At 43.7% G+C, this 26,608-nt stretch overlaps 2 protein-coding genes across 4 annotated transcripts in view; both read left to right on the top strand.

Moving 5' to 3' along the window:
* LOC143766212 (uncharacterized) overlaps positions 1–26,608 on the top strand; it is a 687,372-nt gene that overhangs the window by 379,469 nt on the left and 281,295 nt on the right. The window lies entirely within an intron of this gene.
* LOC143766215 (uncharacterized) overlaps positions 6,597–26,608 on the top strand; it is a 37,555-nt gene continuing 17,543 nt past the window's right edge. The window contains exons 1-6 of one of the 2 annotated variants that reach the window (XM_077253720.1): positions 6,597–6,637; positions 13,730–13,879; positions 14,007–14,186; positions 14,269–14,392; positions 14,476–14,573; positions 14,776–14,866. In XM_077253720.1, coding sequence (XP_077109835.1) covers positions 6,611–6,637; positions 13,730–13,879; positions 14,007–14,186; positions 14,269–14,392; positions 14,476–14,573; positions 14,776–14,866 — 670 coding nt within the window. In that variant the 5' untranslated portion in view covers positions 6,597–6,610. Of the gene's footprint in view, positions 6,638–6,925; positions 6,984–13,729; positions 13,880–14,006; positions 14,187–14,268; positions 14,393–14,475; positions 14,574–14,775; positions 14,867–26,608 lie in introns of those variants that run through there. The other variant, XM_077253719.1, reaches the window with a different exon arrangement.

Here is a 26,608-nt window from a genome sequence, read left to right as displayed (position 1 = left end):
TTGAATAAGATTACAGTCAAATACCAGTATCCTTTGCCACTATTGACTGATTTATTTGCTCGTATTAAAGGGGCAAAGTGGTTCTCTAAGGTTGATCTTCGGGGTGCGTATAATTTGGTGCGGATTAAGCAGGGAGATGAGTGGAAAACTGCATTTAATACGCCCGAGGGCCATTTTGAGTATTTGGTAATGCCTTTTGGTCTTTCTAATGCTCCTTCAGTCTTTCAGTCCTTTATGCACAATATTTTCCGTAAATACCTGGATAAATTTATGATTGTGTATTTGGATGATATTTTGATTTTTTCGGATGACTGGGAGTCGCATGTTCAACAGGTTAGGAAGGTTTTTCAGGTTTTGCGGTCCAATTCTCTGTTTGTAAAGGGCTCAAAGTGTATCTTTGGGGTTCAGAAGATTTCCTTTTTGGGGTATATTTTTTCCCCTTCTTCTGTTGAGATGGATCCTGTCAAGGTTCGGGCTATTTGTGATTGGACGCAGCCTACTTCCCTGAAGAGTCTTCAGAAGTTCTTGGGCTTTGCTAATTTCTATCGTCGATTTATAACTGGGTTTTCAAGTGTTGCTAAACCTCTGACTGATTTGACTAAGAAGGGTGCTGATGTTGCCAATTGGTCCTCTGCGGCTGTGGAGGCCTTTTGGGAGCTTAAGCGCCGCCTTTCCTCTGCCCCTGTGTTGCGCCAGCCTGATGTTTCGCTCCCTTTTCAGGTTGAGGTTGATGCTTCCGAGATTGGAGCGGGGGCGGTTTTGTCGCAGAAAAGTCCCGATTGCTCAGTGATGAGACCATGTGCATTCTTCTCTCGAAAGTTTTCGCCCGCCGAGCGAAATTATGATGTCGGCAATCGGGAGCTCTTGGCTATGAAGTGGGCATTTGAGGAGTGGCGTCATTGGCTTGAGGGTGCTAGACATCAGGTGGTGGTCTTGACTGATCACAAGAATCTGATTTACCTTGAGTCCGCCAGGCGTCTGAATCCTAGACAGGCGCGCTGGTCATTGTTTTTCTCTCGGTTTAATTTTGTGGTTTCATACTTGCCGGGCTCGAAAAATGTGAAGGCAGATGCTCTTTCTAGGAGTTTTGAGCCTGACTCCTCTGGTGATTCTGAGCCTACGGGTATCCTTAAGGATGGAGTGATTTTGTCTGCTGTCTCCCCAGACTTGCGACGTGCTTTGCAGGAGTTTCAGACTGATAAGCCTGATCGTTGTCCGTCTGGGAGATTGTTTGTTCCAGATGAGTGGACCAGTAGAGTCATCTCAGAGGTTCATTCTTCTGTGTTGGCGGGCCACCCTGGAATTTTTGGTACCAGAGATTTGGTGGCCAGGTCCTTCTGGTGGCCTTCCCTGTCTCGGGATGTGCGTACCTTTGTACAGTCTTGTGATGTTTGTGCTCGGGCCAAGCCTTGCTGTTCTCGGGCTAGTGGATTGTTGTTGTCCTTGCCTATTCCGAAGAGGCCGTGGACGCACATCTCTATGGACTTTATCTCGGATCTCCCGGTTTCTCAGAAAATGTCTGTCATTTGGGTGGTGTGTGACCGTTTTTCTAAGATGGTTCATTTGGTACCCTTGCCCAAATTGCCTTCTTCATCGGAGTTGGTTCCTTTATTTTTTCAGAATGTGGTTCGCTTGCATGGTATCCCGGAAAACATCGTGTCTGACAGAGGATCTCAATTTGTGTCTAGGTTCTGGCGAGCGTTCTGTGCCAGGATGGGCATTGATTTGTCTTTTTCATCTGCGTTCCATCCTCAGACTAATGGCCAGACGGAGCGAACTAATCAGACCTTGGAGACGTATTTGAGGTGTTTTGTGTCTGCTGATCAGGATGATTGGGTCGCCTTTTTGCCGTTGGCAGAGTTTGCCCTCAATAATCGGGCCAGTTCTGCTACTCTGGTTTCTCCTTTCTTTTGCAATTCAGGGTTTCACCCTCGTTTTTCGTCTGGTCAGGTGGAGTCTTCGGATTGTCCTGGAGTGGATTCTGTGGTGGATAGACTGCACCGGATTTGGAGTCATGTGGTGGACAATTTGAAGTTGTCTCAGGAGAAGACTCAGCAGTTTGCTAATCGTCATCGTCGTGTGGGTCATCATCTCCGTGTTGGAGACTTGGTGTGGTTGTCTTCTCGCTTTGTCCCTATGAAGGTCTCTTCTCCTAAGTTCAAACCTCGGTTCATAGGTCCTTATAAGATTTTGGAGATTCTTAATCCTGTATCTTTTCGTTTGGACCTTCCAGCATCTTTCACCATTCATAATGTCTTCCATAGGTCGTTGTTGCGGAGGTACGAGGTACCGGTTGTTCCTTCTGTTGAGCCTCCTGTTCCTGTGCTGGTGGAGGGTGAATTGGAGTATGTTGTGGAGAAGATTTTGGACTCTCGTATTTCCAGACGGAGACTTCAATATCTGGTTAAATGGAAGGGATACGGTCAGGAGGATAATTCTTGGGTGACTGCCTCTGATGTTCATGCCTCTGATTTGGTTCGCGCCTTTCATAGGGCGCATCCAGATCGCCCTGGTGGTTCTCATGAGGGTTCGGTGCCCCCTCCTTAAGGGGGGGGTACTGTTGTGAATTCTGTTTTTGGGCTCCCTCTGGTGGCTACTGGTGGTACTGGTTGACTTTGGTCTTGTGTTTCCAGTGCACCTGTTTTCATCAGGAAATTGGGAGTTTCCTATTTAGTCTGGCTTCTCAGTCACTCTAGTGCCGGCAATCAATGTTACCAGAGCATCTCTGTTGCTTGCTACCTGCTCCAGGTCTGCAATTCAGCTAAGTTGAATCTTTGGCTTTTTTTGTGTTTGTTTTGTCCAGCATGCATTTATATTTCTTGTGCTGCTGGAAGCTCTAGTGATCTGAAATTACTACTCCGGTGTCATGAGTTGATAACGGAGTTAAGGTAGTTTCAGGATGGCTGCTTAGGGTTTTTGAGGTAACCGCGAAGTCCTCTTTTGTATTTTCATCTATCTAGTCAGAGGGCCTCACTTTGCTGAAACTATATTCATACTGCGTTTGTGTTTTCCTCTTACCTAACCGTTATTACATGTGGGGGGCTACTATAACTTTTGGGGTTTCCCTGGAGGCAAGCCAGGTCTGTGTATTCCTCTTCTAGGGGTAGTTAGCTCTCCGGCTGGCGCGAGGTGTCTAGAGATCAACGTAGGCACACCCCCTGGCTACTTCTATTTGCGTGTTAGGTTCAGCATCGCGGTTACCTGAGTTACCATCTTCCTAGAGCTAGTCCGTTTTTGCCCATGTCCCTGCCATTGGGAATCATGACAGCTATGGTCAGGAGGATAATTCCTGGGTTGTTGCCTCCGATGTCCATGCTGCCGATTTAGTTCGTGCCTTTCATTTGGCTCATCCTGATCGGCCTGGGGGCCCTGGTGAGGGTTCGGTGACCCCTCCTCAAGGGGGGGTACTGTTGTGAATTCCGTTCTCGGACTCCCTCCTGTGGTCATGAATGGTACTTTGGTTAGTTCTGCTCTTGGACTCCCTCTGGTGGCTTCGAGCGGAACTGCTGGTCACTGAGGTTGGCTTTATCAGCTGCCTCGTTTATTGCTATGCTTGTTTCCCTATTTAACTCCACTCAGATCGTTACTTCATGCCAGCTGTCAATGTATCAGTATTGGTTCAGATCTCTCTTGGACTTCTCTGAGGACCTGTCTACTCCAGCAGAAGCTAAGTCTTTGCTAGTTCATTTGTTGTTACTGCTTCCTGAATATATTTCTTAGTACTGCTAAATTCTAGTCCAGCTTGCTATCATGATATTCCCTTGCTAGCTGGAAGCTCTGGGGGTGCAGAGTGGCACCTCCACACCGTGAGTCAGTGTGGGGAGTCTTTTTGCTTACTCTGCGTGGCTTTTTGTAGTTTTTTGTGCTGACCGCATAGTTCCCTTTTCTTTCCTCTGACTATTTAGTTAAGTCTGGCCTCCTTTGCTAAAACCTGTTTCATTCCTGTGTTTGTGACCTTCCTCTTAACTCACAGTCAATATATGTGGGGGGCTGCCTTTACCTTTGGGGAATTTCTCTGAGGCAAGGTAAGGCTTCTATTTCTATCTTTAGGGGTAGTTAGCTCTTAGGCTGTGAAGAGGCGTCTAGGGAGAGTTAGGCACGCTCCACGGCTATTTCTAGTGTGTGTGATAGGAGTAGCGTTTGCGGTCAGCAGAGTTCCCACTTCCCCAGAGCTAGTCCCGATTTTGAGTTTACTCATCAGGTAATTCCGGGTGCTCCTAACCACCAGGTCCATAACAGGAGCCATGATGTCTTGGCTGCTGTCCTGTAGAGTCTCTCGTTCTTTTTTTTGGATGTCTGGATGTATTGGCCAAATATCTGTCTCCTGTTACAGAGTCATATAACCTATTTTTATAGTTAACAACTGTCCTTTCTCCAGTATTCACAGGTAAAGGGCAAGAATGGTGATAAGACCAACTCGCATGTGTAATCTATTTGCATAGTTTTTCCTCAATTTTGCAAGTCAACAACTTGTCTGGCTTGGACAATGTGTAATCAACATATCAGCAAACATCAGCAGTCATCCAGAATAACATCACAATATGTTACATCAAATGTCAACTTACAAGTCAATATTACAGGCATTTAGATAACAGTCTATTCCTCCTGGATTGCTGAAAATAGATAAATAAGCATAATCTATTATGGGTGGGTACCATAAAGAGAAGAAGTGATTACAAGCTGAATTATAAATAAATATCTTTATTAAATAACATTGACTTTATAAAAAAAGATTTAAAAAGACAGGGCAAATTGGCCTCCAATGGGGAAAGGAAATAGCAGCTGTTGATAAAGTGGGGAGACGGGAATAATTAAGTGAGGAAAAAAAGGGTATAATTGAGATATTACAGACACTGCAAAAAAAGAGTACAACAATATTAGGTATCCCAGTGGATAAAAATATTCCGGATTGGGGTAAAAGTATACCTAAATGGTGATTTTAGAGCAGTGTGGTTAATGCAATCAATTGTTGACATAGGGACAATAGAGGTTGGTTTATAGAAGATGGAAATGGTACAGTCCCCGTTAAAAACAATTTTCCTCCAATGTTGCCTGAAATTCACACTTGCATGAAGACTCCATATAGCTGTATAGATGCACAAGTATTTAACTTATAAATATATACAAGAGTTGTTTGTACCTGGAGGACAATGGTGCAAAGTTCAGTGGCAATGTGGGGCTGCTGTCTTCCCTTCACGCCCGACACACGCGGATCCGCTCCGTACACCTCGTACACACAGGGCTCCACTCCGTACACCTCATACACACAGGGCTCCGTACACACGCGGCTCCTCCCCGTACACACATGGCTTCGCTCCATACACATGCGGCTCCACTCCGTACACCTCGTACACACACGGCTCCGCTCCGTACACCTCGTACACACACGGCTCCGCTCCGTACACCTCGTACCCACACGGCTCCGCTCCGTACACACGCGGCTCCTCCCCGTACACACGCGGCTCCGCTCCGTACACCTCGTACACACACGGCTCCGCTCCGTACACCTCATACACACACGGCTCTGCTCCGTACACCTCGTACACATGCGGCTCCACTCCGTACACCTCGTACACACACTGCTCTTCTCCGTACACCTCGTACACACACGGCTCCACTCCGTACACCTCGTACACACACGGCTCCACTCCGTACACCTCGTACACACACTGCTCTTCTCCGTACACCTCGTACACACACGGCTCCGCTCCGTACACACGCGGCACCACTCCGTACACCTCGTACACACACTGCTCCTCTCCATACACTCCGTACACACACGGCTCCACTCCGTACACCTCGTACGCATTCGGCTCCGCTCCATACACACGCGGCTCCGCTCTGTACACCCCGTACACACGCGGCTCTGCTCCGTACACCTCGTACACACACGGCTCCTATCCGTACACCTCGTACACAGACGGCTCCGCTCCGTACACCTCGTACACACGCGGCTCTGCTTCGTACACACGTTGCTCCGCTCTGTACACCTCGTATGCACGCGACTCCCATCCGTACACACGCGGCTCCTCCCCGTACACCTCGTACACACACGGCTCCGCTCCATACACTCCGTACACACGTGGCTCTGCTCCGTACACCTCGTATGCACTCGGCTCCTCTCCATACACACGCGGCTCTGCTCCGTACACCTTGTACACACACGGCTCCCCTCCGTACACCTCGTACACATGTGGCTCCACTCCGTACACACGCAGGTCTGCTTCATACACACGTTGCTCCGCTCTGTACACCTCGTATACACGCAACCCCCATCCGTACACCTCGTACACACGCGGCTCTGCTCCGTAGACACGTGGCTCTGCTCCGTACACCTCATACACACACGGCTCTGCTCTGTACACCTCGTACACACGCGGCTCCGCGCCGTACACCTCGTACACACGCGGCTCTGCTCCGTACACATACAGTTCTGCTACATCCACCCTGTAAACCTTTCCTGACCCCACACATAATCTTCCCCTCATCCAGCACCATGACAACCAGCACAGCAGGGTCCTGCATACACTGAGGCCCCTGATCATGTGACCCCTGACTCCTCCCCTCCTGTGACCTCATCACAGGTCCTGTGCTCTCAGAACAGCCATATATGTGGTGTGCGGCTCTGCAGGTGGAGGTAGGTGCTGGAGATTCCCCATTACTGGGCGGGGGTGCGGTAACCCCTTCAGTGCTGAGACTATTTTGATGTTTTTTTGTTGCCATTTTCTAAGACTTCCAGAGTTTTGCTTTTCCTCTGATACATACGGCCCAACTAGGAAAGACAGGAAGTGAGGAGACACACATTCCAGCTCACACAGTACAGGGCCTTTGTGTCGGTGCTTCCCACACACAGTATACTTTTCCCTCAGTACCAGGGGCGGATGAAGAGTAGCCTGGGCCCCGGGCGGTTTAGATGGTGTGGGCCCCCAATGTACCTGATGTACAGCGGTATACATGATAGAAGATTCACTTTCCCAAAGAATGTTGAGTATTGTGGAGGCCAAACCAATAGGCTGAAAATAATTCTGCTCAATATTAATATAAACAATATATAAAAAAGAAATAGTTGTATGACTTAATATTGTGCAGAATTTAGTATGCTGGCATCTCCGTATATACAGTATGAGCCCCCACAATCAATAACCTATGGGGCCCTTATACATGTAAACCATAGCAAAAAAACCTTAAAGAAATCTCTATCTACTTGCTGTGCTCTTCACACTTCCCTTCCTGACATTGGAGGTTGGCACCGAAACTTGAAACTGTATGGCACCCTCCTCGGCGACTGCCTCTATGTAGCCCTACCACTGCTCTGACTGACCAGGCATCCTCGATAAGTGATAAGATTATATGTAATGAACATATAGAAGTATATAGAATATAAATACTAGTGTGCTGAGGGGTATACAGGTGCTTCTCACTAAATTAGAATAGTATCTAAAAGTTAATTTATTTACGTTCTTCAATACAAAAAGTGAAACTCTGATATTATATAGAGTCGTTACAAACAGTGATCTATATCAAGTGTTTATTTCTGTTAATGTTAATGATTATGGCTTACAGCCAATAAAAACCCAAAAGTCTTTATCTCACTAAATTAGAATAATTAACAAAAAACAATCTTGCCTTACACAAGCATGTACTACGGAGGACAGAGCATGAACTTCAATCCAATATTGCAGCCAGCGGGTAAGGAAAGGGTGAATCAAACACCCGAAAACCCCGCCCATATGACTGAAAATTGTTCCCTCCAAATTCAGGTGACAGAGTCCCTTTAAATGTTTAAAAAGGTCCCTTAGTCTGTTTCAGTAGCTCCACAATCATGGGGATCACTGCTGACTTGTCAGATGTCCAGAAGGCAGTCCTTGACACATTCCACAAGGAGGGTAAGCCGCAAAAAGTCATTGCTAAATAAGCTGGCTGTTCACAGAGTGCTGTATCCAAGCATATTAATGGAAAGTTGAGTGGAAGGAAAAGTGTGGTAGAAAAAGGTTCACAAGCAACAGCCATAACCACAGCCTTGAAAGTATTGTTAAGAAAAGGCAATTCAAAAATTTGGGGGAGATTCACAAGGAGTGGACTGCTGCTGGAGTCATTGCTTCAAGAGCCACCACACACAGACGTGTGCGAACATGGGCTACAAGTGTCGCATTCCTTGTGTCAAGTTACTCATGATCAATAGACAACGCCAGAAGCGTCTCACCTGGGCCAAGGAGAAAAAGAACTGGACTGTTGTCAATGGTCCAAGGTGTTTTCAGATGAAAGTAAATTTTGCATTTCATTTGGAAATCGAGGTCCCAGTGTCTGGAGGAAGAGTGGAGAGGAACCCAATCCAAGCTGCTTGAGGTCTAGTGTGAAGTTTCCACAATCAGTCATGGTTTGGGGAGCCATGTTAGGCTACGTTCACATTTGCGTTGTGCGGCGCAGCGTCGGCGACACAACGCATGCAAAGCGCATGCACAACGCAGCATTTTGTGACGCATGCGTTCATTTTTTGCATGATTTTTGGTGCAGAAAAAACTACATCATGTAGCGTCCTCTGCGCCCTGACAGTTGCGCCAAAATGACGCTTGCGTCACAAAACGCAAGACAACACATGTCCATGCGCCCCCCATGTTAAATATAGGGGCTCATGACGCATGCGTCGCACAACGCTAATGTAAACGTAGCCTTATCTGCTGGCATAGGTCCAAGGTGGTTTATCAAGACCAAGGTCAGTGCAGCCATCTACGTTTTTGATGCGTTTTTGAACTTTAGCATTGCTTTCAACCAAGACAAATGCTTTCACTGGGAAATGTCATTTTAACATTTTTACAACTTTATCTGTCCATGTGGTGTGTGACAAATCATCAGACATATCCTGTTTCATTTATGAAGGAGGGACTCTGAAAGTCACAAAGCCTATTTTTATAGGGCCATCAGGTGGCCTTTACTATTCTTAAAGGGCCAGCAGTTGGCCCTCACTATGCTTAGAGAGCCATCAGCCGGCTTTGCTTTGTTGTTCCCATTATTAAACAGTGGGTCTCCTATACTGTTATTGCGTGTGCAGTGAATTGCAGGGCTGCCCAAAATTTTGATGCACCCCAGTACCCCTTTGAAGAGACGTACAAAAGGGCCTCCTGAAAACAATGTTCCCATTATTAGGAAGTAGGTCTCCCATACTGTTTGCCTATGCAGAGAATGCAGGGGCTGCCAAAAATGTGGCCCTACTCCTATGCCCCTTGGAAGAGACGTAGAGGAGGGCCTAATGAAAAAAATGTTCCAATTATTAAGAAGTGGGTCTCCCATAGTGTTTGCCTATTCAGTGAAGCAACAGCTGCCAAAAATTTGGAGGAACTTGAATGCCCCTTGGAAGAGACATAGAGGTCAGAGGGCCTCCTGAAAACAATGTTCCCATTATTAGGAAGTGGGTCTCCCATAATGTTTGTCTATGCAGTGAATGTAATGGCTACCAAAAATTTGGATGCACCCCAATACCCCTTTGACAAGACGTACAGGAGGGCCTCATGAAAAAATGTTCCCATTATTAGGAAGTGGGTCTCCCATAGTGTTTGCCTAATTTGGACCCACTCCAATGCCCCTTGAAAGAGATGTAGAGGTCAGAGGGCCTCCTAAATATAAATATATATATATATATATATATATATATATATATATATATATATATATATAATATTCCATAGTGTTTGCCTATGCAGTGAACGCAAGGACTGGCAAAAATTTGGAGGCACTCCAATGCCCCTTTGGAAGACACATGGAGGAGGGCCTCATAAAAAAATGTTCCCATTAGAAAGGAGCTGGTCTCCTATACTTGGAATGCCCATGCACTAAGTGTATGGGCTGGCAAACATTTACCCCTGGGGGGTATACATGAACACACTGTCTAGCAAATTGTTTTTACGAGCACCGGAGGTCACCGATGTGCGTATTTACGGCCCGATGGCAAAGAACCACCACCACCAAAACAACGTTTCCACCTCCTTGCTTGACAGTGGGGATGGTGTTCTTTGGGTCAAAGACAGCATTTCTCTTACTCCAAACACAGCGAGTTGAGTTAATGCCAAAGACCTCAATTGTTGTCTCATCTGACCACAGCACCTTCTCCCAATCATTCACAGAATCATCCAGTTGTTCATTGGGCAAGGGGACCTTGCAGGTGCTGCAGCATTTTAAACCTTTACAGCGTAATCTGTTACCAGAATTTTTGCTTTCTTCGCCTTTTTTCAGAGAATATAAATAACACCAATACTTTTTTCTCCACTCATGGTTAGTGGTTGGGTGAAGCCATTTATTGTCAAAATACTATTTACTTTTTTAAAATCATGATGACAACGCAAAACATCGAAATGACCCTGATCAAAAGAATCACATACCCTGATGATTTTGACCTGATAACATGCACAGAAGTTGAGACAAATGGATTTGAATGGCTACTAAAGGTAACATCCTCACCTGTGACCTGTTTGCTTGTAATCAGTGTGTGTGCATAAATGCTGAGTGAGTTTCTGGGTTTCAGACAGACTCTTGCATTTTTCATCCAGCAACTGACGTTTCTGGATTGTGAGTCACGGGGAAAACAAAATAATTTTCAACGGATCTATGGGAAAGGGTAGTTGAACTAGGTAAAACAGGAAAGGAATACAAAAAGATATTCAAGAAATTGATAATGCCCTTTAGCATCGTTCAAACTGTAATTGACAAATGGAAAATCAGGAGCTCTGTAAAAACAAAACCACAGTAAGGCAGACCAGCAAAAATGTCATTCACAAATGCCAGGAAATGGGCTGCATGGTCGAGTCGCCAGAAGAAAGCCATTACTGCGTAAATGCCACAAAGTGTCTCTCCTACAATACATAAATAATACTTCCCTTCTGGTTCTATTCTGAAATTAATTCTGAGCATCACACTGCTATGATACACTTATGTGATACACGGGGCAGACTGACGTCTTGGCAGACTTATGCTATACAATATATGTGGAACAAAGTGCATTCAGATGTGAAGCAGTGGGGAGTGGTATGTGCCAATCTTGGTCACATAATTAAGAGTGGACCAGATGCATATGATCAAGCCAAAGTAAATAATGTCATAAATATCATTGGGGGTATTCCAGGGGTCTGTTGAAAAGCATACCAAGTTTTGCTACAGGCTGAGGTAGGAAAGTTCAGTGTGAAAAGCTGGATGACATACCTGTAGGGAGAATAGATAAATAGACATGCTGATTTAGAGTGTTTTGATGGCAGGGTACATCCTTCTGGAATTAATTCTGAGCATCACACTCCTATGATACACTTATGTGATACAGGGGGCAGACTGATTGCTCCATATATGATGGTCCCCATATATTGCAGCAGTTTATGATGGTCTCCATGTATAATCTGCCCCATATAATTATCCAGTATATGATGGGCCTCATATAATCCTCCAAACAGAATGAGCCCCATATAATGCTCCAGTACATGACGGGCCACATATGATGCTCCAGTATATGATGGGCCTCATGTGATGCTTCAGTGCATGACGGGCCCTATATAATGCTCCAAACATAAAAAAAATAAAATGCTCACCTCTCCTCGCTGGCTGCTGCTCTGCTCCAGAGTACTGAGCGCTGCCATCTTCCGGCTCTCTGCACTGTGACTGCTCAGGCAGAGGTTTCATAGACGTGATGTCATCGTGTCCTCTGACCTGGAATGTCAGAGTCATAAGACACAGAAGACGTCACAGTGGTGGAACTGGGAGAGGTAAGTATCGCAAGTACAAGGCCCTGAGCAAGCACGGGGTGGGCCCACTCCAGGTGCTGGCGCTGGGCCCCAATAGCGCGCCAGTGTCCTCGACGGCGAGTGGGCCCCCCCCTGTCTGCTCAGGGCCCCAGCACTTGCTGATGCCGGCCCTGTACAGCACCGACCTCCTGGATTAGTTCCCCAGGGCTGGAGATGTGGCCCCGGCCGGTGCTATAGATGTATGAGGGGCTGTTATCTGCGGGGGGAGCTGTACATGTAATGGAGACATTCTGGGGACAGATTATCCCAGCAGTAGAACTTTTTCTCTTCAGTGAATGGAGCTGGATTTTACCTTGTTGTTTTCTCTTTATAATTTAATGACCCCATTCTAGGACCCCAGTGTTAGGCCCCGGCTGTCATGGCGATATATTGGGATGTGTCTGGGGAACACAGGACTCCCCCTCTCTGTGCCCCAGATATAATGGAGGAGGCGCTCTGCCTCTGTCTTTCTGCCTCAGATACAATAATGGATGTTGTCTCTCCGTTACCTCAGATATATAGAAGATGTCTTCTCTCTGTCCTCATCAGGAATGGAGAATGTTCTTTCTCTCTTGCTAAAAGTGTGATATTTATTTTTCTCTTTCAGCTTTTTCCCACACCCCTCATTAGTGCGATCATACAACATACAAGCCTCTGATGGCTCCGGTGATGCCCTGTACTACTGTAGTGCGGGGTATTATCCCTGCCTGTCAGTGTGATACTAATGGCCCCATACACATGAGATAGCTGTTGGCCGGACAATCATTCTGCTGATGTCTATTTCTCCCAACTCCCCCACACACAACTGTTCTCCTCGCCCAAGCTTTCCTGTGGTCTCTATAAATCTGTCTACCATTTGGCATATAAGGTGCACCATGTGTCTCACACTTCTTGTATGGTGTTGTACAAGAGTTGTTGATGCCAATTGTATTTTGTAACATTTTAGCACCTGTTTATTTCTGGTGATTTTCATGTAATTTAGTGGCCATTCCATCCAAACTGAACATTCCGGTAACACCCGTAAAAACACTGTAAAAAATATAATTATGAAATAATAATAAATATGTAATATTATAGCATGAGATCTTAACTGCAAACAGTAAAAACCTGAACATAATTATTTTCCAGTTGAGAGTTTGGAGCTTTCCTTACTCTGCACAGGACTCTAGGTTGATTTTTGGTAACATAGTTTAACATTTTTTCACTGCTAGAAACTAATTTCATCACATAATTTGAAAATATATATTCAGACAGCTGTTTCTACCATAAAAACAGATGTGATATATATCCTTATAATTTATTTTTACATTTTAAGCTGTGTGAATGTAACACCTGTAACTATGGAATGGCCCTTAGGGAAATCTAAGCTGAAAATTCCAGAAAAACATCATATCTGGATTAAAAAAACAAAAACATAAAACTCTGCATGTAGATTTTGGCATCAAATACCTCCTGTCTGCTGTGTTTTTAGAAACACACCTTTTATAAGTGTCTAAAATTTTTTGGGTGTATTAGATATGAGATTTAACACGATAAATGATTACAGCTCGGTGAAGACGGGAAACATTCATACAGGCGGCCGGTGGTGATGGAGTCAGTGATGGACTCTGGCCAGATATGTTTCTAGAGCCGTAGTAGAAGATGAAGATGTCGTCCTCATCATGAAGTAGTTAGTTCTCCTGTCACATGTAATGAATATCTCCTGCAGTATTGCTAATGCCGATTCCAGGGTCGGTAAATGAGACGAGAATTAGCGTTATGGAAGATGAGTCTATGAGAAATGTATTCAGCTGCCGACTCCGAGGAAGAAACTGCTTGTCTGTGGTCTAAAATATATAGGAAAGAATGTAAAGAAAAAAACTGAAGTGTAAAATAATAAATCTGATATGTTTCCCTTATTATCTCCAGTAATTGTATTATTACATGGAATCTTTATGATTTTACATCAGCTCCATCTTCTCCCCATTCAGATTCCTACAATATTGGATCCTCTGACTGAAGATCTTCTATATAAGAGAATTTTCCCGAGTGACCATAGAAGTATGGATAGGGACAAGGACAAGATGACGGAAAGGCTATTGCACCTAACCCTAGAGATCCTCTTCCGGCTTACTGGAGAGGTGAGAGATTCTGATGACATCACATTACATCATTCTTATCTATGGGAATAACAGATGGACAGAACTGGAGAGGTGAGGACTCTGGAAATGTCTGTAGTGAAATTTATTGTTTTCTCTCCATAACCAGGATTACATAGTAGTGAAGAAGACCTCTAGTGAGCCTTGTCAGGACACTGTGTCTGAGGGATGGGGAAGACCCCTGAGCCCAATCACGGGGTCTCCACCTCATCCCCTGATACATGAGGATATCAATGACCAGAAGATCCTAGAACTCACCAACAAGATGATTGAGCTGCTGACTGGAGAGGTGACACTGCTGGGAATGCTGGGACATTATACATTAACGCTATGAAGGGATCGGGGGATGACTTTATTATTGTATGTGTCAGGTTCCTATAAGGTGTCAGGATATCACTGTCTATTTCTCCATGGAGGAGTGGGAGTATTTAGAAGGACACAAAGCTCTGTACAAGGACGTCATGATGGAGGATCCCCAGCCCCTCACATCACCAGGTAATAGACCTGACTAAATACACACGGCCTATAATTATCTGTATGTAAAGAATGAATTCAGTCCCTGTATGTGTTTCCTCCAGTTCTATCCAGTAAGAGGACAACAACAGACAGATGTCCCCATCCTCTTCTTCCACAGGACTGTAAACAAGAAGATCTCGATGTTCCTCAGGATTATCAGGTAAATGGAGAGAAGGTGTCATGAGATCTCCCCTATAATGTGTAGACAGACGACTGTGAAGGTCTTGTGCTCAGTCTTGTTTTATCCACCAATATTATATGTTTTATATTTGTGTTATGAGGACGGTGGAGATGGCAGGATTATAGCTGATCATAGATGTGACTTCTCCATCTGTCAGTGACTTTTACAATATTTGTTTCAGGGTGAAGATCTGACCCATATTAATGCTACAGAGACATATGTGAGGGGTTATGAGTGGTGTAAAGAGGAGATTCCTACATATGACTACCCAGGTGAGTAGTAACCACTAAATGCAGAGAAGTCACAGATTCTTCATAGTCACTGGCTGTTATGATAATGGTGGAGCACAGCTGCAGTCCAATGGCCAGAGGAGCACGAGTGGGAAACACTAAGCAGTAGTTCCGGTTCTTGAAAACAAGGCTAGGAATCATAGGAACAAGAGAGGGGAGTAGTGGAAACAGTCAGGGTAAGGCCACGATCACACATTCAGTATATGTTCAGTATTTTACATCCCAGACCGATATGATGAATTCTCCAAGACTCGTCTGCAATGATTACAACAAAGACACATCTGACTGCTCACATTTCCTGCACCGTCTCCATTTATTCACAACCTCCTCATCCTGCTGATACCCCAATGCTGAGCCACTGCTGCCATATGTGTCCCTATTACTGCGCCTACTTTGTGGTACTGTATGCACTCTAATGTTCCTCCTATTGAAGCCCTAGATTTCCCTTTCATTGCACTTGTAAAGTATGATGTCAACAAAAGTGCCTCACAAACACTAAGATATCCCCATAGTGAATTCCTCCATAGTACTCTCCACACACAAAGTATGATGACCCTACTGTACCCCACCCCGTAACTGTCCCTAAAAAGTATGGTGACCCCAACACAGTATGATCCCCGAACTGTGACTCCCACACAACCCTCTATGTAGTATAATGGCTCCACACCTCTCCACACTGTATATTACCTCCATACAGTATGATGGACCCTGCACAAACTTTCACACTGTATAATAGTTTGCATACAGTTTAAAGACTCCCACGTAAGCCTCCAAATATTTTTTGTAGTCCTCCATACAGCATAATGCACCCCATGTCCCATATAGTCTTATGCACCCCATGTCCCATACAGTATAATTCATCCCCACATGGTCCATACATTATAATGAGTCCCCCCCCCCCCCCACCTTGGTCCTCACAGCATAATGCATCCCCCCATGGTCCATACAGCATAATGCATCCCCCCATTGTCCATATAGCATAACATATCCCCTATAGTACATACTGTATAAAGCATCCCCCCATGGTCCATACATTATAATACATCCCCCCCCATGGTCCATACTGTATAAAGCACCCCCCATGGACTGTACAATATATTACAGCCCCCAATGGTCCATATAGTATAATGTATCCACCCCCATGGTCCATACAGTATAATACATCTCCCCCATGGTCCATATAGCATAACATATCCCCTATAGTACATACTGTATAAAGCATCCCCCCATGGTCCACACAGTATAATACATCCCCCCATGGTCCATACTGTATAAAGCATCCCCCCATGGACTGTACAATATTACAGCCCCCAATGGTCCATATAGTATAATGTATCCACCCCCATGGTCCATACAGTATAATACATCCCTCCCATTGTCCATACAGTATAATACATCCACCCCCATGGTCCATACAGTATAATAAATCCCCCCATTGGCCATACAGTATAAAGCATCCACCCTCCCTGGTCCATACTGTATAAAGCATTACCCCTTATGTATAAAGCACCCCCATTGTCTATACAGTATAATACATCCCCACCTGGCCCATACAGTATAAAGCATCCCCACTCCATTGTCCATACAGTATAAAGCATCCATCCCCATGGTCCATACAGTATAAAGCTTCCCCCCTCCATGGTCCATACAGTATAAAGCTTCCCCCCTCCATGGTCTATACAGTCTAAAGCATCCCCTCTCCATAGTCCATACTGTATATAGCATCCCCCCACCATGGTCCATACTGCATAATACATCCCCCCTCATGTATATAGCACTCCCCATTGTCTATACAGTATAAAGCACCCCCCCATTATCTACACAGTATTCAGTATACACCCCCCCCCCCCCCACATGGTCCTCAATACAATTTTATCTGCACACGGTGTTCTAAAAAACAATAAAACACAATACTCACCTCTCCTCCTCGTTCCTCTGCTGCTCTGGTCTCTGCAGCTCCAGCTTGTCTTCTGAAGTGTCGCACATCTTAGTGTACAGGACGCCATCTAGTGACGTCATCGTTAAATTAGAGGGGGCCTTATGATAAAACAAGGGCTTCCATGTCCTTTATCACCTGTGTTTCAAAGAGATCCATCATATTACCAGGGGACACCGGAGGCATATAATTAGATGCTATTCCACCCGTAAAAGGTTTCTCCATAGTTGTCCCATCATTATCAATCTTACAAAGAGAACCCTGTGTGTGTGTGTCACATCCAACAACATCATTGCGTCTTCGCTATTATCCGAAAGTGCATCAGTGCCAGCTAAAAAGTCCAAAGGACTTATTTGACAGCGACGTTCCCCCCCTAACACTGCATCATTACTAGGTTTTGACATAAATAATTTATGGAGATGGATTTTCCTGACTGCCTTAAAAAGGTCTATTTTAAAATCCGTCATATTAAATTCTTCCGGAATGCAGTAACCTAATCCTTTGGACAAAAAGGCAATATGCGAAGGATCTAAATGATGGTCAGTCAAATTGGTGATCGTATCTTTAGAGGGGATCATTGATGTTTCTGTCTCCATGAGACATGCTTCCTCTTGCGGTACCGGATGACACTGTCTCTTCCTACCTCCTCTCCGCGCTCTGTGTCCAAAGGTGAGATTGGTAACCACAGCATCAGAAGTATCAGATGATCACTTTTCAGTAGCACTCACCGAAGCAATTGGATCTTCACTAAAACTGGAGTCTGACTCAGTGGTCAGATAATCTCTCTTACTTTTTTTGCTTTTGTTGTTATTCCTCTTAGGGCGATTTCTCACAAACTGGGCACTGTTATAATTGTCCTTCCGTTTGTTCTAAGAGAATATTTGACCTAATTCAAAGTCATTTTTGTCAAATAAATTTGTCACGTTTTCTTGTTTAAGTCCGCCTGTATTGGAATCAATTTATTATCCATTTTTTTTATTTAACAAGGACCATTGGTTATCTGTCAGTCTGGTTTTTAATTAATCTTTGATCTTCTTGATATCATTATTTACCTCCTCATAGTTATGCTGGTTGGATTTCAATACCAGCTGTAACAAATCCTACTAACATTTTAAAAGCATCTTTTCCCATTCCTTAGTAAACAGCTTGTCTTCTTTAAAATGAGAGATTTCTTTAAAGGGAACCTGTCACCCCCAAAATCGAAGGGGAGCTAAGCCCGCCAGCATCAGGGGCTTATCTACAGCATTCTGTAATACTGTAGATAAGACCCCGATGTATCCTGAAAGATGAGAAAAAGAGGTTAGATTATACTCACCTGGGCGGGCGGTCCGATCCGATGGGCGTCGTGGTCCGGGGCCTCCCATCTTCTTACGATGACGTCCTCTTCTTGTCTTCACGCTCTGGCGCAGGCATACTTTGTCTGCCCTGTTGAGGGCAGAGTAAAGTACTGCAGTGCGCAGGTGCTGGGCCTCTCTGACCTTTCACCGGCGCCTGCGCATTGCAGTACTTTGCTCTGCCCAAAATAGGGCATACATAGTACGCCTGCAGCCGGAGCCCCCTAAAAATCACTGGAGCGTCGCTGTTTAGGTCGCTGTAGAGACGTCAAACACAGCAACTCCAGAACGATGCAGGAGCAATCCAGTGACGTAACGGCGACTCACTTCTCGTTCTCGCTGGTTGTTAGCTCCATTACATCCATTGTTAGCGTCGTTGCGTTTGATGTCAAACACGATGATACACGCCGACCTGGCGACGAAATAAAGTTCTGGACTTCTAGCTCTGACCAGTGATGGCACAGCGGGATCCAGATCGCTGCTGCGTGTCAAACACAACGAGATTGCTATCCAGGACGCTGCAACGTCACGGATTGTTGTCGTTCTCTTTGCAAAGTTGCTGAGTGTGACGGTACCTTAACACAATAGCATGATACTTTGTTAGATTACCAAGAGTCAATAACATATAGTACAGTCCCAGCAAGTATATAAGATGGTGCAAATGACAGTTTCACCCTTCTGCTGGCTCGCTGGGAATTAAAACATCTGTGAGATTGGGGCTTCCAGGGCAGAGAGGAGTTAGCCACAAGCTTAGGAAGCTGACAGTACATTGAGGTATGTGGCCAGGTGACCAGATTGTCCCAGCCACGGAACTCCCAAATGTCTCCGTAGGTTCAGTGATGGGCAGTTAATCAAATCCGTATTCTACCGGCTGGATCTGTGGTGCCTTGACTGATGACTTCTAGAGTCTCACTGTAGAAGGAGAGAGGTTCCTTTTATACCCACAGCTGTCTTTCAGGGCAATGTCCACTGGTTTGGGGGGTGGTGGGAGGAGATAATCCCTCATCGTTTGAGTGTTCAATTAACCTGCATATTTTGTCCTTCAAAGTTTGCAGAACAAAAAGGTACTGATACAATAGGTAGTCAGCAAGCATTCATCAAATTAACAAATATCGATTGTTCAATTAACCTTCACCTTTTGTCCTTGAAGGATTTCAGAACAAATAGCTGCAGGAATTGATGCAATAGGAAGTCAGCAAGCATTGAACAAAAATCAATTCAATCTACAGCAAGAGTCATTTTTCAGGCTCATATGAACAATATCTAATTCCGTCCATTACACTATCAAATCCCACAGGGAGTGAACAGAAAAACACAGATTCAAAATCATATCATTAAAATCATCTTTTATTAAATAATTTGAGATGTAAACTAACTACAATTAACCATGTTCATGTCCGTGTCCCTCCACCCCAAGGCACTTGCCTCACACGCTGTAAGTAGGACTCTCTTCTATTTGGCATCACATGTTTATTACTCGTGGCAGATAGGGTTCTATAAGGGAGTTATGAACATATATATTAGAACATGAGAAATCTAATTGAATGGATCATGGATTTGTATTAGATGTTTTCATATTCCTCTGAGAATCGTTTTGTGTCACTTATAATTATGGGGAATTATTTGTAGTCAAACTGCTAATGATTTTTGACAGTGATTGTGAGCCATTTACTTTTCTCTTTATTGTATTGATAGAGTTGTGTTTAATGAGACTAGTAACCTAGTAGTCCCTCACATCTGAGGTAATAGGTTTTTTCTGGTTAATTGTAGTTAGTTTACATCTCAAATTATTTAATAAAGGATGATTTTAATGATATGATTTTGAATCTGTGTTTTTATGTTCACTTCCTGTGGGATTTGATAGTGTAATGGACGGAATTAGATGTAATGTGATGCACAGTAGTATTGCTGGATCAATTTTGTGATAAGTATATGAACAATAGCTCATGTCCATGTTCTGAATAAAACATCTGGCATAATTAAGAATTAATGAGGTGTTGTCACACCACCCCAATATCACCATCCCAATACCCCTCTCTCCCCTTTTCCCCCCTCTGTCTCCTTAACTTCTTCTCCACTACCCCTTCTGCCACCAATTGTTACATTTTTGGCAGTTGTTTTTTTTTGTGTGTGTGTGTTTTGGAGCTTCCGAACTCTGATCAGTGACGCAAATCACTTATCGGTACCCATGCTCGCTTTTTCCCAGGAGGTTTTTTTTTTTCTGACTTTTTTTTTTAATCTTACTTTTGCACCACATCTGTGCGTGAATCCTACAGCCGCAGAGCTCTGGTCATGACGAATATCACTGATCGGCATCTGGTTGGGTTTTTTTGTATGTGAAAATGAAATTGAATAAAAAATAATTTAGATTAATTGATAAGGCTAGATTAGGGACATTAAAAATATAACGTAGTAATCTGTGTCTACTACAGTATTTTTTTACTGAATATAGTCAGGGTTCGTTTAAGTGTATAAAGTGTGAAGAAAAAAAAAAGAGTAAAAAATAAATTAGATTAGTTAATAGAGTCCCTGTATACAAATATTCTGGATTATGGTTCTCAACTGAATGTATATGGCCACAGAGCAGGATATTCCCAGAGACCCTATTGTCTGTGTGCTTGGATATGTTGAGGAGGGGGGAGGAGATGATTATTCACAAATAGCTGTTGCCAGAATGCTTTTTACTGCTAGAAAATTAATAGCATATCACTGAATCTCAGATAAAGTTCCCACGAGGAAAGAATATGTAAATAAGCTAAACCTCATACTATGCAGAGAGAAGGCCATTTATCTTAAACGGGGTAGACCAGCAGTGTTTGAGAAAATTTGGGCAGGATGATTGAATGTTCCGGGCTTACCATCTGTACGTTTATTCTCGTGATACCATGTTTATATCACCCTGAAAGTGATTTAGTTGTAATCCATGACTGGTGCTTTGGGATATGTGCCTTATCTATGTCTGTATTTTTCTTGTGAAATATTTTATCATTGGACCAGGGTTGGGGGGGGGGGGGGCGGTTGGGAATGGGGGAAAGATTGTGGGGTAGTTTGGTGAAAATTCTGTTATGTTCTGAAAACTTTAATAAAAAATATCTGTTTAAAAAAAAAAAAAAAAAAAGAGATTATAGTAGAGCTAGATTAGGGCCCATGTTATCCACAGTAAAAATATACTGCAGTAAATCGCTTACAGTGCCTTGTGAAAGTATTCGACCCCCTTGAACTTTTCAACTTTTTCCACATATCCTGCTTCAAACATAAAGATACCAAATGTAAATTTTTGGTGAAGAATCAACAACAAGTGGAACACAATTGTAAAGTTGAACGAAATTTATTGGTTATTTTAATTTTAATGTGGAAATTCAAAAACTGAAAAGTGTGATGTGCAATATTATTTGGCCCCTTTACTTTCGGTGCAGGAAACTCACTCCAGAAGTTCATTGTGGATCGCTGAATGATCCAATGTTGTCCTAAATGCCTAATGATGATAAATATAATCCACCTGTGTGTAATCAAGTCTCCGTATAAATGCACCTGCTCTGTGATAGTCTCAGGGTTCTGTTTGAAGCACAGAGAGCATCATGAAGACCAAGGAACACAACAGGCAGGTCCGTGATACTGTTGTGGAGAAGTTTAAAGCCGGATTTGGATACAAAATGATTTCCAAAACTTTAAACATCCCAAGGAGCACTGTGCAAGAGATCATATTGAAATGGAAGGAGCTTCATACCACTGCAAATCTACCAAGACCCGGCCGTCCCTCTAAACTTTCATCTCAAACAAGGAGAAGACTGATCAGAGATGCAGCCAAGAGGCCCATGATCACTCTGGGTGAACTGCAGAGATCTACAGCTGAGGTGGGACAGTCTGTCAATAGGACAACAATCAGTCGTACACTGCACAAATCTGGCCTTTATGGAAGAGTGGCAATAAGAAAGCCATTTCTCAAAGATAGACATAAAAAGTGTTGTTTAAAGTTTGCAACAAGCCACCTGGGAGACACTTCAATCATGTGGAAAAAGGTGCTCTGGTCAGATGAAACCAAAATCGAACTTTTTGGCAACAATTCCAAACGATATGTTTGGCGTAAAGGCAACACAGCTCATCCCCCCTGAACACACCATCCACACTGTCAAACATGGTGGTGGTGGTGGTGGCAGCATCATAGTTTGGGCCTGCTTTTCTTCAGCAGGCACAGGAAAGATGGTTAAAATTGATGGGAAGATGGATGGAGCCAAATACAGCACCTTTCTTGAAGAAAACCTGTTGGAGTCTGCAAAAGTCCTCAGACTGGGACGAAGATTTGTCTTCCAACAAGACAATGATCCCAAACATAAAGCAAAATCTACAATGGAATGGTTCACAAATAAACGTATCCAGGTGTTGGAATGGCCAAGTCAAAGTCCAGACCTCAATCCAATCGTGAATCTGTGGAAAGAGCGGAAAACTGCTGTTCACAAACGATCTCCATCAAACCTCACTGAGCTCGAGCTGTTTGCCAAGGAAGAATGGGCAAGAATTTCAGTCTCTCGATGTACAAAACTGATAGAGACATACCCCAAGCGACTTGCAGCTGTAATTGCAGCAAAAGGTGGCGCAACAAAGTATTAAGTTAAAGGGGCCGAATAATATTACACGCACCACTTTTCAGTTTTTGAATTTCAAGAAAAATTTAAAATAACCAATAAATTTCGTTCAACTTCATAATTGTGTTCCACTTGTTGTTGATTTTTCACCAAAAATTTACATTTGGTATCTTTATGTTTTTTTTTAAATTCGTGTATTGATTCCAGAATAAACAAATAATGCATACATTAGCATTTATCATCATTAATTATACCACCGAATACAATGGTTACAGAATATCATCATATTCAGAACTTACAGGGGTAATAAACTGTGCATGCTAAATCATTAGCACCTATAAAATACATAAATATCTACTTTACAACTTTTAACCGTAAACAGTAAACAATAAGTCGCCAAAAGGAAAAACAGATTTGAATCCTACTCCACAAGCGATGCTCCAAAACCACAAGCCCATTCCCCCATGTACGCATCCAATCAGCGCAGATTACAGAGTATGATGAGAGGAGTTCCATCTACCCCAGATTTTCTCGAATTTACCTGGGCACCCCCTGTTTTGGTATAGTGTTCTCTCATATGGGATGACCGAGTTCACCAAGTCAATCCAAACTCTGAGAGACGGGGAGGAACCACCCATCCATCTTAACGCCATCACCTTCCACGCTAGGAAGAGCGTCTCTCGAAGAAAGATCCCAGTATAGTGATCCCAGGCTTCTGCATCCCACACTCCGAATAAGCAGGTCAATGGCTCAAGTGGCACAGGGATTGACAATAAGGATGTTAATAATGTTGTGACCTCTTTCCAATAATGAGAAATTACCGGGCACCTCCAAATCATATGAATAAAATCTGCATCCCGTGTATGACATCGCAAGCAATCTGACGAATGGAGGCGACCCATTTTAAAGAGTCGCGTTGGAGTTAAATAGGTCTGATGTACAATATACAGCTGGGTCATCCTGTTATTAACCGAGGGAGAAACTTTAGTTGGAGACTCTAGAATATCTTCCCATTCCTCTCCCAATGTATCGGAAAGAAGTCCCTCCCATTTCTTTTTAAGGGAGTCAATAGTAGATCCATCACCCACGGATAGCAAATATGTATATAAAGAGGAGATGAGTCCCTGAGGACCCTGTGACTTGAGAATGCCTATCAGAGGTAGAGACGAGATCGTTCGACCCACACCTATATTTTGCATATATGATTGAAAAGCTGACCTTAGCTGTAAGTAACGGAAAAACTGAGATCTTGGGATATTGTAGGTGTCTCGTAACTGCTCGAAGGATACCAAGACCCCTTGGTCATATATATTGCCCACCGAAAGAACACCATGTGAGATCCAGAACTCAGTAGATGGGTGATCAAGTAGCTCTGGAAGATAACTATTATGCCATAATGGCATTTCAGCTATTACATCTGCAAATTTAATAATTTTTTTGATTTGTCTCCATATCAATCTCGCCAGTCGAAGCAGAGGCAGCAAACGGGGAGCATTGACTCTGTCCGTTTCCAAAAATCCCAATGGACAATCAATCCGGGCAGAATGGAGCAAATGACTCTCTGAATTAGGTAAAGAGCTATTAGGCATCCATTTGCTCAATGCCTTAGCCTGTCCGGCAAGATAGTACAGATAAAAGTCTGGCAAAGCCGCCCCTCCCCCCCTTTTTGGTCTCTGTAGAGTAGATAGTTTAAGTTTGGGTCTGGTCTTTCCCCATATAAAGGATGTAGTCAGGGAATTTAAATTTGCGAAGAAAGACTTGGGTATTGGCATAGCACTGTGTTGGAGACAATAATTAAGTTTGGGGAGCAATATCATTTTAATTAAATTGATGCGACCTGCAACAGAGAGGGGAAGCTTGCTCCAGGTTATAAATTTAGATTTGACCAGGTCTAATAGTGGGTGAATATTAAGTTGTAGGTCTAGCCGACTATATTGGGACATATGAATACCCAAATATTTGAAACTGGAGACTACAGGTAGTGACGAGAGATTTCCGAGACAGGGTATCGGAACGCGAGACAGAGGCATCAGGGCAGACTTGTCCCAATTTATATAGAGACCGGAGAATTTACTAAATTTGTCGATGGTCGTTATTACCTGCGGTAGGGTTTCTTCTATTTTATCCATAAATATGATCATGTCATCGGCATAAAGACCGATGTTATCCACACGATCTGCAATAGTAATTCCCTTGATATCTGTAGAGGACCTTATGCGTATAGCTAAAGCTTCTATTGCGAGGGCAAAGAGAGCCGGGGATAAAGGACATCCCTGACGGGTTCCCCTGTGCAAGGTAAAAGAATCAGAGATAGAGTTATTCACAATGACCCGTGCCCTAGGATTCCTATATAGTGTATCTATCCCTCTAATAAATTTGTCCCCAAAACCATACTTCCGTAGGCATGCGGATAGGAAAGGCCACTCAAGGGAGTCGAATGCCTTGGCCGTATCTAGTGACGCCAGTGCCCAGTTATTATCCAGTTCTAAAGAGCTATATTGAATCACTGACTGGACCCGTCTAATATTGATGGAGGTACTTTTCCCGGGCATAAAGCCTGTTTGATCTGGGTGTATGAGGTCTAGTATGATCGTATTTAGTCTAGTGGCCAAGATTTTAGTGAAGATTTTATAATCTACGTTCACCAATGATATGGGGCGATATGACCCACACTCCAGGGGGTCCTTTCCCTCCTTCTTAAGTACAATAATATTTGCATCGTAGAATGTTTCAGGCATAAACTCTCCCTCCCATATACCCTGGAGTACCTTTAATAAAAGTGGTGCCAGATGGCTCCGATATTTTTTATAGAACTCAGCGGGAAATCCGTCAGGTCCAGGGGCCTTCCCGGTAGCCATGTCCATTATAGCATGTTCCACCTCCTCCAGAGTAAACTCGGCCTCCATAAAGGCCCGCTGGGTTGGATTCAATGAGGGGAACGTTATGTCCGATAAATAGTCTATACATTCAGGGACACCAAAACCACTACCAGATTCGTACAATGACTTATAATAATTACAAAAACATCTGAGAATCTCATCAGTAGAAGATACCAACGAACCATCAAGTGCACGAATCCGTAGTATTGTATTGGAGGTATTATGCTGACGTACTATAAAGGCTAGGAGTGCACTGGCCTGGTTCCCCAATTCAAAATAGGATTGACGGGTAAAAAATAATTTGCGCTTCGATTTAGTGTCTATATGTTGGGTGTATAATCTTTGGGAGGTAAGCCATTCCACCCTGTTACCACTGGTCTGACTAGCCACATAGGCGGCCTCCGAATCTCTCAGTCGCCGCTCCATCTCATCATCCTCCCCTGCCGTCACCCTTTTTATGTAGGAAATTGTGGAGGACAAACATCCCCTTAAATATGCCTTTAGAGTATCCCAGAAGAGATTAAGATTTGAGGGGTCTGGGTGGACAGAGACAAAACAGTTCAACTGATCAACCGTTCTAGAATCTATCAATTTCAACCAGAAGGGATTCAATTTCCAAGGTATATGGTTGTTTGGCTGACCAAATTTAAATTTGAGAATAACTGGACTGTGATCTGATATTCCCCTATTCCATGTTCGATACTATCCACCCATAATGCCAAGTCACTAGATCCAAATATGTAATCTATACGAGATAAAGACTGTTTAGTTGATGAATGACAGGTATATTCTTTTGTCTCAGGGTGGCGTGTCCTCCACAGATCCAACCATCCGCTACTGCTCATAAATAGCGCCAATTGAGAGGGGGACTGAGGGGGAGGCCCCCCAGATATCCCTCCGTCTAGTCTCAGTCTGTCTTTAAAATGATCCATGACTAAGTTAAAATCTCCCATACAAATAACGCTAGCATTAGGATAATTTAGGGAGAAACC

The sequence above is a fragment of the Ranitomeya variabilis genome, chromosome 4 (assembly GCF_051348905.1).
Source record: "Ranitomeya variabilis isolate aRanVar5 chromosome 4, aRanVar5.hap1, whole genome shotgun sequence".
Lineage (NCBI taxonomy): Eukaryota > Metazoa > Chordata > Amphibia > Anura > Dendrobatidae > Ranitomeya > Ranitomeya variabilis.
Note: the sequence above shows the minus strand (reverse complement) of the source record. Positions and strands in the feature narration are given on the sequence as shown.